At 44.2% G+C, this 18,258-nt stretch overlaps 1 protein-coding gene across 1 annotated transcript; it reads left to right on the top strand.

The window, feature by feature from the left end:
* Positions 1-1,216: 1,216 nt before the first annotated feature.
* Positions 1,217-16,793, top strand: LOC310854585 (GRAM domain-containing protein 2A-like; the record flags this gene model as incomplete). Its single annotated transcript, XM_083759261.1, has 10 exons — positions 1,217-1,785; positions 3,953-4,010; positions 7,155-7,227; positions 8,272-8,375; positions 9,360-9,458; positions 11,010-11,081; positions 11,409-11,471; positions 12,484-12,679; positions 13,758-13,851; positions 16,685-16,793. The coding sequence occupies 10 exons, from the start codon at positions 1,217-1,219 to the stop codon at positions 16,791-16,793; spliced, it is 1,437 nt and encodes a 478-aa protein (XP_083615387.1).
* Positions 16,794-18,258: the final 1,465 nt, after the last annotated feature.

Consider the following 18,258-nt stretch of genomic DNA (forward strand, 5'->3'; position numbering starts at 1 on the left):
AAAGAAAACAGCAATATAGTGACATCACAATAATGGACTGTTATCACAGACCTTTAAAGGCAGTCCTGGGAGCTTAATAAGCAGATAACAGTTAATTGGATTAGTTAATTGGATTATTGGAGAACGCCTTGTGACTGCTCAGAACCTTTCTCCTCACACGAAGGAGGACGAGAAGAGAGAAGAGAAAGGAGAGAGGTATGAAGGATTATGATTAACATTTATCTTAAATTTACTTTATATATTTATGAAGGATAATGAACATTCATGTTAAATGTACTGTACATATTTTAGATAACACCAGTAGTTAATAGTGTTTCTACATTACAGTGCATGATCTCTTTGTTGTCATGACAACACTGCAAAGCAGCGGCTGTTGTGTATCAAGGTATAATTTGCTGTGACCCTTTGCACGTCTCTGCTGCTTTTCATTTGTTCCTGACCTGGGAACAAATAGAGAGTATGCACGTGACATCATCATCATACGCGGAAGATATGCGGGAACGCCTACTGAGTGGCAAAAAACTACTTTCTGGCCTTGACAGCCCATAGAGCACCGAAGTCTCGATTTGCCATTCACTTGGGCAATATTACACGAAAGGCTGTGCATTACAGTCATTAATGGCACGCATGCGTTGCTGCAGGAATGAGCCGATAGGCCAGCTCCGTATAGGCAGCGCAGACGTGAAAACATGGCCACGTGCTGCTGGTGTTTACAATTTACAATGTAATCATTTAGCAGCAGACGCTCTTAATCCAGAGCGAATTACAGTAAGCAAGAACAACACATATTAATACATAGAAATAGTCATCAAGAATCATAAGTAAGCTAAGAACCTAACATGTATGTCTACATAAAATGCTATCTAAGTTACATACATTGAGCCTTTGCATACGCATGTAAGGTCGTCGAGGCTATAGGGCAAGTGCTACGGCAAGTGCTATACGGGCTAAAATGGAGTCTGAAGAGTTGGGTTTTCAGACTACGGCGGGAGAAAGTTCAATCCAAAGTTTTGGAGCCAGAAGGGAGAAGAGTCTTATACACAGTAAGACTGTGTATACTGTACGTATGTTAAGGCCCTGTGGGAGAGGAACATACGTGTGTGTGTGTGTGTGTGTGTGTGTGTGTGTGTGTGTGTGTGTGTGTGTGTGTGCGTGTGTGCGTGTGTGCGTGTGCGCGTGCGCGTGTGCGTGCGTGCGCGTGTTCAGGGGCAGGAACATGATGGAGCCGCAGCAGGAACAAGAGGCAGGTCTGCTCTCAGTGGCACAGGACCTGGAGACTTCCAAGGACCACCTTGAGTCCCCCAGGGACCACCTGGAGAGCCCCAGGGACCACCTGGAGAGCCCCAGGGACCACCTGGAGTCCAGGCACCACCTGGAGTCCCCCAGGCACCACCTGGAGTCCCTCAGGGACCACCTGCACCTGGAGTCCCCCAGGCACCACCTGGAGTCCCTCAGGGACCACCTGGAGTCCCCCAGGCATCACCTGGAGTCCCTCAGGGACCACCTGGAGTCCCCCAGGCACCACCTGGAGTCCCTCAGGGACCACCTGGAGTCCCCCAGGCATCACCTGGAGTCCCTCAGGAACCACCTGCACCTGGAGTCCCCCAGGGACCACCTGGAGTCCCTCAGGAACCACCTGCACCTGGAGTCCCCCTGCAGGGACCACCTGGAGTCCCCCAGGGACCACCTGGACTGTCCCAGGGACCACCTGGACTCCCCCTGCAGGGACCACCCAGAGTCCCCCAAGGACCTCGAGAAGGACGAAGACACACACGGACATTTCAGGCAAGTCATTATGCACATTCCACAAACACAAAGGGCACACACACACACAGCACATTTCATATGGGTTCCACTTTTTCCTGATTGCTACTAAATGTACTAGTATTTATACTCTGTCCAACAATCTGATTGACAAGCTAAAAGGCCTTTTAAGACGGTGAGTGACTGACACGCCTTAGTAATTAATTTTGGACGCGCGCCATGCTGAGAAGCTGAGGGGCGATTATACGCAAGCGTATTTTCATGGGTGCGGTCTCGTGTAATTGAGTCACAAGCGACTAGACCTTGATTGTGGTGAGCTTTTGTTCCAAGCTACACGTCCCGCACGCCTGAATCTATCAAGCAACGGAGTTAGTACAGCAGATAATAGGAACGATCTTTCACTTGGTGATACAAGCGTGAAATTTGGCATGAACATGCCTCTGGGTCACCTCTTTAACCTTTTTAACCGAGCCAACGAAAAATCCAATATGGCGGTTCTGGACAACCATGGGTGCGGCCGACTCGAGACTGGGCACTGCACTCCCTGTGGGTGTGTGGAACGTGTGTGTCGAATTTGAAGTCAGTGGGGCGAACGGTTCTCGAGTTACGTGGATTACAGATGTACACACGCACACAAAATTCGTGCAATATAGCGTGAAATTTTCCTAAAATTTGTAAGAAATGTAGACATAGGCTAACAATTAGATGTGGCGGCCATCTTGAAATAGCACCGCCATATTGGATTCTTGGATGGCTCAGTTAAAAAAGTTAAAGAGGTGACCCAGAGGCATGTTCATGCCAAATTTCACGCTTGTATCACCAAGTGAAAGGTTCTCTCACAATATGGCTGTTAGCCGCTGTACTATCAAAGATCCGCCCCCGCGGCCCAGGCGGTGGCGTAACCGTCTGGGCACCCGACTGGTAATCCAGTCGCAGTGTGCCGCGGGTTCGACTCCCGAGCCCGACACGGCCTTTACTGCATGTCTTCCCCCATCTCTCTCCCGTTTCCTGTCAGCCTACTGTCTGTCCCTTCAAAAAAACTAATAAAAGGCGTAAGCCGCAAAAAAATATCTTAAAAAAAAAAAAAAAAGATCCGCCCCCGCCTGCCTCTGATTGGCGTACCGAATGTCCCTTTCTGTGACACACGCGGAACTGCTTCACCACTAGTTATGTGTCACATTCGCGAGCATTGCAGGCTTTGTGTAAATGGAGATGACCCGTGACTTTCTCTACTTGGGGGACTCTAGAGGACGGGGATTTACTATTCTGTCCATATCGGGTCGCAACTCAGACGGGGTTGAGTCGACCGAAAAGAACTTCACAACATTCAACGCAGCAACTTGCACGCTTAAGTGCGCTCGGTGGTGTCTCTCGTGGCTCAAATTTGCCCCTCCATCGCGATCTCAAACTTATCGGCCCAAAAACGTAGTCTATTGTTGGAAAAATAGCGACGGTAGCGGGGTTCGATCCCGGGAGGTGTGAGTCTAATGAGTAATAACTTGTGAGGCACGCTACCGAGCTGGCTGCCAGAAAGCTTTGCTGTCACTGTAGGCCCCGTGGGCAGGGCCACTTTTTAGGTTGTGCAGACGGTGCCGTCGCACAGGGCCTCACGCCTGCGAGGCCTCGTGCTAGGCAGCGTCCCCCTCTCCCTTTTTAATAGGCTTATAAATGTAACAATCACTTTCCATCTCAGATCTGGCTAAAATCTTTAGTTTTGCCTACATGCTTGATATATTTCACATTTAGGCTACTCGCTGACGTGTCTGCATCCTAAAATCTAGTTTTGCTTATATGATGATATATTTCACATTTAGTAGGCTACTCTCTGACTCTGTGTCATCTATCAAGCGCATTACGTGGTGGGCCACGGGCACCCTACTACTTCCTATAGTAGACTACAGAAACAGGAGATAGGCTCCTGCCCTATGGGCCTCCACAAGGCTTATACTGTATACTTACAAGAGCGAGGACTCAATTAAACAGAGATAAAACAATAACTTGTTACCCGGAAATAACTTTTGGCAGGGCCACATGTCACTCATGATTGGTGTACAGAGCAGTGCAATTGTTCCACTAAAGTGCAGCAATTTTAGGAATATAGTATACACTTCAGAGCCTGTATGAATTCAAGGAACTTTTGATTGATAGTATTATTATTGTTTTTATTATTATTGTGATTTAATCACAGGTTTCAACTGATTGATGACCTGACCTATGAAGAAGTGAAGAAATGCTACAGAGGCACAGTAAGTCCCTCTATGGTTCTGCACTGTTGATTGTCTCCACAAGGCCGAAGGCATGGGGAGAGAGTATGTTTTGCACTCCGTCCATGTGTGTGTGTCCGTCCGTCTGTCCGTTACCAGCTAATCTCCAGCACCGTTAACCCGGTTGATGCCAAACTTGCACACACACTCCCTGGATGCCAACGATGAACCTCTGCCCCAAATATTCCAGAACGGCCTGTTATAGCGCCACCAGGAGGCCGACTTTTGTAAAACAAATGTTTTGATATTACTCCTCCAAAAATGCTGCAAATCGTTACACAGTATCTCTATAGTCGAGCTCAGGACGAATCTGTCTCATTTTTCATATTCCATCCTAATTGGCTATAATTTCAAAGTTTGGAACAAAAAAAACTCAACGCAGAATGCAATTTACAGGAGATCTTTCACGCACTTTCCTACTAAGCTGAGAAATAAATCCCTTTTCACATTGGCCTGTTATAGCGCCACCAACAGGTGGATTTTTGCAAAACACATTTTTGGAACAAAATACCTCAAATCATCCAATTGCCATCAAAGGCGTATAAGAAGAAACTAGAAAAAGTGCCCTTCTGGGCACAGGTCTCCACCAGGATAGGAATGTAGGACATTGCAGCTTGCCTTCATCTGGTGGTTGGATAAAAGGGCAACACAAGTAAATTATCCACAGATCCGTGCAGTTAGAGGTAAAACACTTTTCGGCCAGTTATAGCGCCACCTTGAGGCTGAGTTGAAATTGTGGCATTTCGTCCTCGGCCTAGTGGGAATGTGCGTGCACAATTTCACGGAAATCACGCGATGTGTTCATGATTTGCAGCATTTTGTTTGAAACTGAGCACTCCTGTGAACTTTGGAAGCCAATCTTAACCAATCAGGATGGAGTCTGAGAAATCTGAAAGACCGGTTTCGTTGAATGGCTCTAGAGAGACTGTGTACCAATTTGCGCGATGTTTGGACAAAATCTGTAGGTGTACTGTGCAAAAACTTGTTTTGCACAAAGCGGCCTCCTGGTGGCGCTATAACAGGCCGTTCTGGAAAGTTTGGGGCAGAGGTTCATCGTTGGCATCCAGGGAGTGTGTGTGCAAAATTTGACATCGACCGGGTTAACGGTGGCCGAGATTAGCTGCTCACGGACACACACACGGACACACGGACACACGGACGGACGGACGGAGTGCAAAACATACTCTCCCCCCATGCCTTCAGCCTGGTGGAGACAATGACACCCTCACATTGGCCTTATATTATTATATTATAGCGCCACCAGGAGGCCACAACCTGACCTGGCCTGTTGGAGACCTGTGCCCAGAGGGGCACTTTTACTAGTTTTAATTTGTTTTATTTAGTTGTAGTCATAGTCCTTTGAATATAATTTCATTTAGTTTCAGTCTTGACTTGTCTACTAAATATCATAAGGTTTCAGTCGACAAAATCTATACAGTTGATTTTGTCGACTAAAATGTATGTTAGCTGGCCTTGATGGCGTCGGAATGGTTGGATTTTACACTCTGTTGCATTCTGAAAATAGCGGACATACAGATGTGCCATTCCAACTCTTCACGCTTTCCTGATCCTTTCCTGAAGTTTTTCTGAAAATGCATGTTATTCCCTGCAGGTTTTATTCACTGATTAGTCTAATGCTAATTCTACTGCTTTCCTACTGGCAGGAAGTTTCCAGCAAAGGAACTCTATCTATTCAGGGAATCTGAATAGAAATGACATATAACACCTTGGCAAATGGCCCCTTTCTCACTGAGGATGTTTCTGACAATGCATGCTGACAATCTACTGAACTGTTCTGTTTTTGACAATACACTGACAATCTGCAGAACTGGCAGGACCTGTGAAGTTCTCAAACCGCACATCTGTGTGTGTGTGTGTGTGTGTGTGTGTGTGTGTGTGTGTGTGTGTGTGTGTGTGTGTGTGTGTGTGTGTGTGTGTGTGTGTGTGTGTGTGTGTGTGTGTGTGTGTGTGTGTGTGTGTGTGTGTGTGTGTGTGTGTGTGTGTGTGTGTGTGTGTGTGTGTGCGCGTGTGCGTGCGTGCGTGCGTGCGTGTACGTGTGTGTGTGTGTGTCTGTCACTAACCGGTCCTGTCGGGGGACAGAGTGATTCTTGCAGCGGGGTGCTCCAGGCACTGGATGTGCGCGAGTGTGTGTGCGTCTACGGAGCCAACATGCTCAGCCTGGTGCAGAGCTCTCGTCCTCTGAAAGACAGGGTGGTGTCGGCCGCGTTTGGAGCAGCGGGCGGAGGAGGAGGTAGGTGGAGGTAGGTGGAGGAGGAGGAGGTAGGTGGAGGAGGAGGTAGGTGGTGGAGGAGGAGGTAGGTGGAGGAGGAGGAGGTGGTATGTGCAGGTGGAGGAGGAGGTAGGTGGAGGAGGAGGAGGTGGTAGGTGGAGGAGGAGGAGGAGGAGGTAGGTGCAGGAGGAGGAGGTAGGTGGAGGAGGAGGAGGTGCAGGAGGAGGAGGTAGGTGGAGGAGGAGGTAGGTGGTGGAGGAGGAGGTAGGTGGAGGAGGAGGAGGTGGTATGTGCAGGAGGAGGAGGTAGGTGGAGGAGGAGGTAGGTGGAGGAGGTGGTAGGTGCAGTAGGAGGAGGTAGGTGGAGGAGGAGGAGGTAGGTGCAGGAGGAGGAGGTAGTTGGAGGAGGAGGAGGAGGTAGGAGGAGGAGGTAGGTGGAGGAGGAGGAGGTAGGTGGAGGAGGAGGTAGGTGGAGGAGGAGGTACTACTTGCAACCAACGTCTACTTGCAACCAAACGGTTGCAAGTAGACGCATGTAGATGTGGATGCATACAGTAGGCCTAAAGTGGCACTGTTGAGCAGCCGTTACACACTCACCCATTGACCACTGCAACACACACACACACACACACACACACACACACACACAAACTATAACAATATAAGTGGGTCGGACTGCTCCGACCCACTTTCACCCCTGGGTCCCATGCATCTGTAGGTGGAGGAAGTGATAATAGACATTATGGTCATCTGTATAAGGAAGTGATAATAAGCATTATGGTCATCTGTATAAGGAAGTGATAATAAGCATTATGGTCATCTGTAGGTGGAGGAAGTGTGCAGGCGGGGCGTCCAGCCAAGGAGCTGCTCATGACCCTGCCCTGTCCGTCTGCGCAGACCGTCAGCAAGTACAGCTCCCAGTACCACAAACTGTTCCAATGCGTTCCCAAGGATGAGATCCTCATGAAAGGTATATACGGTATTATGTGCTTTGTCCTTTTGCCATTACCATCTACGTACATATTCATTCACGTTATCTGCCAGCTATGAACATATTCTTATCTAAAGCATTATTACAGCATGAAGCGGTTTAGCCGTAAATCTGCTTTTACCATTGACGCCTCCGGCACCAGGATCTTTGCACTCCCCATCCCTCCAAACCCCCGAACCCCCTCCCTCCCCCTCCCCCTCTCGCTCCCGACAAGTTAACGTTTCTGGTGAAAGATAAACAGCTTGAGCTAATGCTAATAATAGCCGATCGTTACAATGAAGGTCTCCATGCCTGTACCTGTGTACCGTGGAAATTAAGTCTGCCCCAAACAAAGCAGATGTTTATATGGGTGGCATACTAGTGCAGTACCTTTCCTCGCCACATGGTGGCACACAAAGAGTTAAAAAGATCCTGTATTTTGTTCTTTTTTTTTACAGTACGTGCCCTGTGCTGTTTGCATCACGATTCAAATTGTGATTTAATTACGATATATCGTTACATGCCTATTATTTTCTCCTCCGTGTACTCCTGTGCTCTCCACAGAGACATATGTTTTATTATTATTTTTACAATGTGCTCCTGACTGTGCTCTTATCAGAGACAACTTTTCTTGTGTGTTTTTTACAGTGTACTCCTGTGCTCTCCTCAGAGAGTAGACTTGTTTTTTGTGTGTGTTTTTTTACAGTGTACTCCTGTGCTCTCCTCAGAGAGTAGACTTGTTTTTTGTGTGTGTTTTTTTACAGTGTACTCCTGTGCTCTCCTCAGAGAGTAGACAAGTTTTTTGTGTGTTTTTTTTACAGTGTACTCCTGTGCTCTCCTCAGAGAGTAGACATGTTTTTTGTGTGTTTTTTACAGTGTACTCCTGTGCTCTCCTCAGAGAGTAGACATGTTTTTTGTGTGTGTTTTTTTACAGTGTACTCCTGTGCTCTCCTCAGAGAGTAGACATGTTTTTTGTGTGTTTTTTACAGTGTACTCCTGTGCTCTCCTCAGAGAGTAGACATGTTTTTTGTGTGTTTTTTACAGTGTACTCCTGTGCTCTCCTCAGAGACATCCTCCTTCAGGGCAGGCTGTATATTTCCAGAACGTGGCTGTGTTTCTATGCCAACATATTTGGCATGGACAACAAGGTGAGGATCAAAAGCTGTGATTGACAGGATGCTGCCACACGCACGCACGCACACGCACACACACGCACACACACACACACACACACACACACACACACACACACACACACACACACTCACACTCACACTCACACTCACACTCACACACACACACACACTTCTTTATTAAGATGACGTTTTTGATGCATGCACTGTTCCCATACTTTACCTCTTGAGCATCCCCTGTAATTATGATTCTATCCACTATTCTAAAATGTAATGTTACCATATGCATGTGTTTCCTTATAGGGTCATCAAAATAACATTTTATTTTATTTTATTTTATTATATAAATTGTGGATCATGGTAAATTCAGGGGTTGAACGTTGGGTTACCATTGAAAACCTACCGTATATAAGGCAATTTCACATTTGGATTATGCTTTAAGTAGCATGTGACATGTCAACTCTGTCAATTCTGAATCAACTGCAAGCATTAGCCACTTTCCCAAATGTGATGACCTCATCACATTTGTGAAGAAGGCTATGGTGTTTTTCGTGCAAAACTAATGCTTGGAATGGGTTCAGAATCATGAATTACCCCTAGTTTGACTAATGCTACTTAAAGCACGATTCAAATGTGAAGGTAATACCACAATCAACACAATCCAGGTCTAGACAGTCGTGGGCATGTGGACAAAACGAGCACGTGCGCCACAATTTCACAGGACCGCGCCCACGTAAATACGCTTGAGTTGTCGCCCCTCAAATTATCCGCGCGTAGAAAAAAGAACACGCCTCTCATTGGAAATTAATTACTAGCCGTGTCAGTCGCTGCCCGTCTGTATGTTTCTCCATGGTAACGTATAGGTTGCTGTCCCGGTGTCTGTATGTGTTTCCATGGTAACATATATGTTGCTATCCCGGTGTCTGTATGTGTTTCCATGGTAACATATATGTTGCTATCCCGGTGTCTGTATACATGTGTTTCCATGGTAACGTATAGGTTGCTATCCCGGTGATTTCGGTGAGGTTGGTGAAGAAGCACAAAACAGCAGGCCTGGTGCCCAACGGCTTAGCCATCACCACAGATGCTGGCCAGAAGGTTATTATTATTATTATTATTATTATTATTGCGCAAGCAGAGCGCGCAAGGAATCGGCTGGGTATGTCGGTGTTGTTGTCCACCGGCCAATAAGGGACCACCATTCTTGATGGCGTAACTAAGGTATGTTTGGTGATTGACTGGGTATGTACAGTGTGTGTGTGTGTGTGTGTGTGTGTGTGTGTGTGTGTGTGTGTGTGTGTGTGTGTGTGTGTGTGTGTGTGTGTGTGTGTGTGTGTGTGTGTGTGTGTGTGTGTGTGTGTGTGTGTGTGTGTGTGTGTGTGTGTGTACAGTATGTAAGAATGGTGGTCCCTTATTGACTTTTGATGGTGACGTAACTAAGTTGGTACGTTTCAATGTTGGTATAAGGTTAATAACGGGTCTATTGGATTTAGAACAGCAGTTGTAATTAGTTATTAGCAGAACTTGCACGCTCTGCCTACCTCGTTGGCACCTCGACAGAGTGCATTTCTAGTTATTATTGTTATTATTAGGGGTCAAGCCTAAAGGGACCCCTGTTTTCATTTTAGCAGTTTTGCCAGTTCTGTGCTATCGATCTTCATGAAATTCTGCAATATGGTCGAGGGCCGTGAGAACCCCTCAGGAACTGAAGCTTACACTCATTTGTCAAAAGACCTCTGACCTTTAGATCTCCCGATGAGTAAATTGTTATGATTTGCTCTATACACTTTTCGGCCATGTCATATATATCGTATTTCCATACATGCGAATGGAGTCTGACTCTTTGATTGGCTGAACACGGAATGTGATGATGTAGGATGATAATAGCGCCCCTCACTTCACACCAGTGCGATTTAGATGTATTACTTGTATGTATTACTTTATAACTGTCCTCCATGTCTTGTCCTCAGTATTATGAATGTATAACTGCCCTCAATGTCTTGTCTTCAGTATTATAGATGAATAACTCCTCGATGTCTTGTCCTCAGTATTATGAATGTATAACTGCCCTCCATGTCTTGTCCTCAGTATTATGAATGTATAACTGCCCTCCATGTCTTGTCCTCAGTATTATGAATGTATAACTGCCCTCCATGTCTTGTCTTCAGTATTATAGATGAATAACTCCTCAATGTCTTGTCCTCAGTATTATGAATGTATAACTGTCCTCAATGTCTTGTCCTCAGTATTATGAATGTATAACTGCCCTCCATGTCTTGTCCTCAGTATTATGAATGTATAACTGCCCTCCATGTCTTGTCCTCAGTATTATGAATGTATAACTGTCCTCCATGTCTTGTCCTCAGTATTATGAATGTATAACTGCCCTCCATGTCTTGTCCTCAGTATTATGAATGTATAACTGCCCTCCATGTCTTGTCCTCAGTATTATGAATGTATAACTGCCCTCAATGTCTTGTCTTCAGTATTATAGATGAATAACTGCCCTCCATGTCTTGTCCTCAGTATTATAGATGAATAACTGTCCTCCATGTCTTGTCCTCAGTATTATAGATGAATAACTGTCCTCGATGTCTTGTCCTCATTATTATGGATGAATAATAACTGTCCTCCATGTCTTGTCCTCAGTATGTCTTTGTGTCTCTGCTGTCAAGAGACAGTGTGTATGACGTACTGCGCAGGATCTGTACCCATCTGCAGGTCAGGATACGCACACACACACACACACACACACACACACACACACACACACACACACACACAATAGGCCTATTTATTGTCAGTGGGGACAGTTATGCAATATTACACGAGAGGCTGTGCTTTATGCTTGTAAGTGAGCATTGTGTGAGCATTGTGAGCTTGTAGATTTGCTATTTTCAAAATATTTGTATACATTTGAAAACTTGAAATGGGACATTCTGCATAACGAGTACTTTCTACCTTTGGTACTTTAAGTACATTTTGATGCCAATACTTTTGTACTTTTACTCAAGTAAAACATGTGAGTACTTTTTTTTCCACCTACAGGTCAACGGAAAGAGCCTCAGCTTGAGACAGTTCAGGGAGGAAGTGCAACCCACCATATCTCTGGTATTACCTTTTTTACCATATTACCATATCTCTTTAGTTACAGTATGGGCCATTGAGTGAAGCTTTTTTGACCAAAAATCCAATCTGAAAAAAAAGCATTTTTCTGAATCTGTTATTTTGGATGTGGACGGCACGCAGAATTTTAGCTTCCGGTTAATTTCCGGTTGCATACCATTGCCTAGCAACCTAGAAGCATTCATTTGTTGGCTAATTGCGACCACATGGTGGAGGTGTCCACCGTCGGCTGTAAAGCGCTGGATTAGACTTGACGGAGATCTCTGTCAACGGCAGGGAACAGAAAGAATCCACTCCAGTGAGCCATGGCAGTTTTTCTGAGGCTTTCTTTTTTTTTTTAATACCTAATTTGGACTCTTCTTCAACAAAGATGGCGAAAGCAAACATTCTTTGTTCTGTACATAAAATTGTATGGTACAAAACACTGAAGTCCTTAAACCAGAAACCTAAACCTAACCTCATTAAAACTATGCCTGCCCAGGAGCCAATCAGACACGCGGTAATGTTCATAATAAAATACCATTTCTTTCTACTCAGTCTGTGTCTCATAGAAGGGCTGTGGTCAGTTCACTTTCTTTTGCTATTTTATCATGATCATTAGTATGGACCAATTATAATGAAGCCATGTAAAAACTTCTGACGAAAGGTAAACAGTGTGTGTTTGTGCCAATAATACTAAAGTGTGTGTAGTGAGTGTGTGGGGGGGGTAGGGGGGGGGGCAACTGGAACTGGGATTTATGCCAACAGCTAGTCGCAATAAAAGAGTTAAGTAGCGATATGTTTATGTGCTCCACTCTATGCTATATGAGGTCAAGCTGGACGACTGAGGCAGTTCTGCTAAATAGACCACATGGCAAGTCATCTGGGATCAATATGAGTAGAACAATGAGCCTATGTGTTATTTATTTTGTCCGGAGTTATCCTTAAATTTTGAAATCAATCAATGAAATACCCTCTGGGTTGCTATCATACCTCTTTCATTTCCCCCCGCATGCAGGATGAGTTCCCTGCCCCGGACGAGTTCCCTGTAGACCAGTTCCCTGTAGATGTCGTCAAGTACCCCTCGGTGTTGAAGTGGAGAAGGAAGCCATCAGTGGGGTCTCCGTCCTCCTCCCTCCCCGACCTCCTGGGAAGCTCCACCAGCAGCCTGACTGTAGTGGACGCCCCATTCCACAGTGAGCAGCCATTTGAAGGTTAGTGTAGTTAGTGGACACCCCATTCCACAGTGAGCAGCCATTTGAAGGTTAGTGTAGTTAGTGGACACCCCATTCCACAGTGAGCAGCCATTTGAAGGTTAGTGTAGTTAGTGGACACCCCATTCCACAGTGAGCAGCCATTTGAAGGTTAGTGTAGTTAGTGGACACCCCATTCCATAGTGAGCAGCCATTTGAAGGTTAGTGTAGTTAGTGGACACCCCATTCCATAGTGAGCAGCCATTTGAAGGTTAGTGTAGTTAGTGGACACCCCATTCCACAGTGAGCAGCCATTTGAAGGTTAGTGTAGTTAGTGGACACCCCATTCCATAGTGAGCAATCGTTTATTTGAAGGTAGACAGTAGACACCATTCCACAGTGAGCAACCACTTATTACCAAAGTCGGGTCCGGGGTCCTTGAGGGAGTTCCAGGGGGTCCTCAGCTAAATGATAGTTTGGAACCAAATGGACCTTTATGGGTCTGTAACTCTGAGAGTTGAACCAAAGAGTTAAATTAACATTGATTTTACAATATAAATTGGGGGTCCCAGAGATAGAAATGCCATTAAATGGGGGTCCGTAGACTAATGTATGTCAAACTGGGGGGGTCCCTGAAATTAAACAGGTTGAGAATCACTGCTAGAGCCGTAAATATCTTCTCTTATTGGGGTTCCCTGGCATATCTTTTCAAATGAGGATCCACAGGCTAATTAGTGTAAATTTGGGGGTCCTTGACATGAAAAGGTTTGGGAACCACTGATGTAAGTGAACGGAGTGGACACATTGCAATGACGTCACACCGCGGAAGCATGCGTTGCCTAGAAATATAGAAATCAACGAAACGTGAGATGGGTTTAGTAGCCTATACCTAAACACGACAAATCTCGATATTAGCATAGATTAAAGACTACTAAATCGTTGTGTGTATTCCTGCACTATCTGCATCGAGTGACCTCTGTATATAATTGTACACAGACATTTTGTTTTGATGTTATTGTTCCACTTTTTGCTTTGGCGATGTAAACGTATGTTTTCTCGTGCCAATAAAGCCCTTTGAATTGAATCGTGTGTGTTGCAGAGCACACTCTGCAGGCAGAGAGATGTCTGTTATCGGAGCCAGTAGTGGAGCTCAGCCCGATGGAGTACCAACTGCTCAAGATCTTCACCCTGCTGTGAGTACTGTAGTCACATGATGAGAAACACCACTATATCAATAACAATGGCTGGGTTTTCCGGACGTATTTAGTGTAAGACCTGTAGTGACTCACATGCTCAGATGCCCTCTAGGCCGCACACAGAAGCCTGTGAACATAGACATTCCGTGCATAGATGTGCCACGCAATGGTAGGCCTCAGGCCTTAGGTCTACCATTCTGAAATTTAATTTAATAATATTTGGACTGCTGGACAGCTGACAGTAGACTCTCTTTACTCTTAAATAAATACATCAATATAATAAATACATACACAATATATATATATATATATATATATATATATATATATATATATATATAATATATTATTATTATTATTATTTTATTTTTTATGCATCCATCCATCTTCAACCGCTTATCCGTAGTCGGGTCGTGGGGGCAACAGCTCCACCAGAGTGCTCCAGACTTCCCTCTCCAGAGCAACATTAGTGACTTCCTCCTGGGGTATCCCGAGACGTTCCAAGGCCAGTTGGTCAATGTATTATTTATGTATTTTGTATGCATACTAGCCTAATACAGAATGTGTATTAAGCAAGGCAGATAAGGCATTCCCACTCTAAAAACTCACTATTTTCATTGTACAAGCACTTCTTCATATCATTTTAATGTACGACAGGTACAGTTAATTGCATAATTGAGTAGAATTGGTGACTTTTTTATGTAATAATAATAATGATAATTTGTCTCCAGTCTCAACTGTAACGTTGAACTGATATTTTCAGATTAATTGAAAATGGAGGACCCTAATGTAAACAAGCTAGCCTTAGTGCTGGTTATATCCTTGCAGTAGCAGTTTCTTTGTATTGACCTGCACTTTCTTTTGAACTGTACCCATTCTACAAACCATGAATAAACGTATCAATCAATCAATCAAGCAATCAATCAATCAAACAATTATGATTCGTGTGTGAATCATGAGACCTGAAACAAAGTCCAATGTCGCCTCCCAGTGTTCACAACGTGACATAACACACATTGAGACCTGCATGGTCACTGTGCTGTGAAAAAAATACTCACAATTGTTACTTAAGTAAAAGTATCAATACTGCCATATAGGAATACTCTGTTACAAGTAAAGGTCCTGAATTCAAAATATACTTGAGTAAAAGTACAAAAGTATTGTTATCAAAATGTACTTAAAGTACCAAAAGTTAAAAGTTCTCATTATGCAGAATGTCCCATTCCACAAGTTAAAAATGTATTGAAAAATAGACGATCTACAAGCTCACAATGTGTCACATCGTACCGCATTGTGAGCTTGTAGATCTGCTATTTTCAAATGGCCAAAATATACGGCCGTAGTGGGTAATTTTATAATAATAAACCCAGGTGATTTCCCCCGGGACAATAATTATGTTTATGTGATTTTCTTAATGTTGCTGATGTCTGAGGTGGGTGGGTCTTTCAGTACCTTCATGATGCTCAGTGACATCATATAAGGTAGCTTTGTTTCCCTGACCACATCCCTGTTTTTGAGGGGCGCTAGCCACTCCTTGGTCCTCTACACAAACATTAAATTCACATTGATAATGAATAGAGAATTATAACATTCTCACATGTGCCAGGAATGAGTGGACCAAAGGAGAAGTTCCCAGCTCCATTTTTTAAGGAATATCTTTAAAATAATACCAACAAATATTATAATAATAATAATAATAATAAATAGGGCCCCCAAATCGCTGTACTTTAAAGGGTAAGACCACTTTTGCAGAGGTTTGGGTTGTGTAATTACCTTGCCATGATGTAACTCCAAATGTGGACAAGAGAACAAAATGCTCCAGTGATTAGAAATTGATCATTCAAAATATGCTCCTCATTGACGACATTGTATGCTGAAACAGCTCTCAAAGTAACCCTTTTAGTACGTAAACAAACACACAAAGTTGATTCAGACAATATAGAGCATCACCAAAACTCATGTGTTTTTTTGTTTTTTAATGTTAACTTCCTGTTGATTTTACTATTTGAAGATCTGTATCCGGATCCTCTGATCCAGTCAGGTTTTCTTCCTAATAAAAATGGACAAATCAACTGGAAGTTAACATTTTTATTAAAAAAAAAAAGAAAACCACGTTTTGGTGATGCTCTACAGTATCCCAGTAGTGCCCACACTTTTTTGACTTGATTGCTATTTTCAAAATGACCAGCTCAACAAGATCTACCGACCGAAATAATTATAATTATCCCTTTGCTGGAAATAGTTACATAGGATAGGACACACTTGAAACAGGGAATAGAGAGGAGAAATGAAATTGGTAGATTTTCTTGTAGGCTCTATAACTTTGTAATGCTACTGGGCACATTTCTGGGCACATTTCGGGTGGTCTGGATGTTCCGGGACCCCCCGGGGACCCCCACATGGTAACTGTCCTTTCTCTACCGTTTCGGACGCAGGGCGGCACGCCGGAAACGGGGGTCTGGATGTTCCAGGGACCCCCCCAGAGACCCCCCAGTGACCCCCGGGGACCCCCACACAGTAACTCTGTCATTTCTCGACCGTTTCGACCCCCACACAGAGTTGCACCACTCACTGTGTGATTTTATTTTCTTGTCCACATAAAGTTACATCATGGCACACAATCCAAACCTCTACAAAAGTGGTCATACCCTTTAGTATATTTTGATGAGAATTTCTTTTTATGAATTTATTACATCGGGTATAAAATATACTCAGGTTTAGTGATGGTGGGTTTAGCGTTATAGGCGCTAGGGTTATCCTGTCGTCTCTCTCTCTCCTCAGAATCATTGTCCTCATCCTCTCTCTCTCTCTCTCTCTCTCTCTCTCTCAGAATCATCGTCCTCATACTGTCGTCGTGTTATCTGGCCTTCCGGGTGTGCAGTCTGGAACAGAAGCTGTCTTTCCTCACTAACCCAGCTCTGCCCATTACAGAGAGGTGAGGTGAGGTGAGGTTAAAGCGTCTGTTTGGCTCCATTCCTACACTCTCAGTGTTAGGGCTACACATACCCGTAAGCTGTAAGGGGGCTTTTGGAGCCCCCACAAGGAAACCATGGACCCCACTTTGACCCACTGGTGTAGAAGAGTGTTTCCAGACATGCACACTATCTCCCACCCTGACTCTGTGGTCAAGCAGAGAGCAGCAAGGGCGAAATCCAAAAGACCCGACCGTCGTGTCGGTCGGCAGATCGGATGGTCGTTAGAGAGGATGGAACAGAGCCTTCATTAGTTAGTATAATAACACCTGTGAAGTAAGTAAGGAAGCCAATATGGCTGCTGTGCATATACAGAGCCTGTTGATGTCTGTCCAATATGGCTGCTAGAGCCTGTGTTCTGGGTTCACTCCTCAGTTCCATCCTATGGACCTTTACTGTCCTGTCTCTAGCCTATAATACAAAAACATCACACGAGTGTGAAGTCCCACTGTATTCATATCGGCCACTAGACGTCGTAATTTAATGCCCTAAGCATTAAATGCTTATAGGGCATTAGGGCATGTAAATGAGTCCGTTTGATGAGGGCTAGGTGCACAGAAAAAAGGACATACCAAACATCTCCATCGTTGCCAAAGGTTTATTTCTCCAAAGGTTTCCAAAAATGAAGGTTCAAAATAATTTCGCAGGAAAATATTTTTTCACAAAAATTAAATATAACTTCCAAATAAAATGAAAATAACAAAATTAAATTCAAGCATCCAGTGTGGACATTCCTAGTCCCAACACTGTCCTAGGGCAGAGCTTCCAGCATTGTGCCCCTTTCCTCTCCCCCTGTCTCACCATGGACTGACTACATGAAGTCAAACCCAGGCCTCTGACTATTGGCCCATACCATCTGTCTAGAGACATGTTTCCCTAAAGCATTCACTTACAAAGCTAGTGAACATGCAACACAGAAAACATTTCCCAACATTTACAGTACATTTGTCGATATCAAAGTAATCAACAAACCAGGTCTTAAACAACCCGTCTCGTTGTAAACATACTAAATAAAATGTATTACCAGACCCATGCACCCCTGCAACCCAATTGAATCCTCCACCTATAAAAGGAGCAGTGGATTCAGTAGTGACTCTTTTGTGTACTTTTGACCAGGAAATGAGGATGGTGTGAGTAGTGGGTGTTTGAGTTATCATTACTATGTTGTCAAACTGTTGGACTTTGAAAGGAATAAAAGTATGTTTGACCACCCAATTGTCTCTGTCCAAATGATGAAATGAAATGAATGAATATAACGGTATATAAAACTGTAGAACAAGTCAAGATCAACTGATTGCTAACTTAGCCGGCATAGTTAAACAGCAAACTGTTGGATAATGACTGAATACGGAGGGACATTTGAGTATGAAATGAGGTTATGATAAACAGAAAATAAAAACAAAAATGAAAGCCTGGTACCGTACCGAGGCTA

Source organism: Protomyctophum parallelum (assembly GCF_964188405.1).
Source record: "Protomyctophum parallelum genome assembly, chromosome: 2".
Taxonomy (NCBI): domain Eukaryota; kingdom Metazoa; phylum Chordata; class Actinopteri; order Myctophiformes; family Myctophidae; genus Protomyctophum; species Protomyctophum parallelum.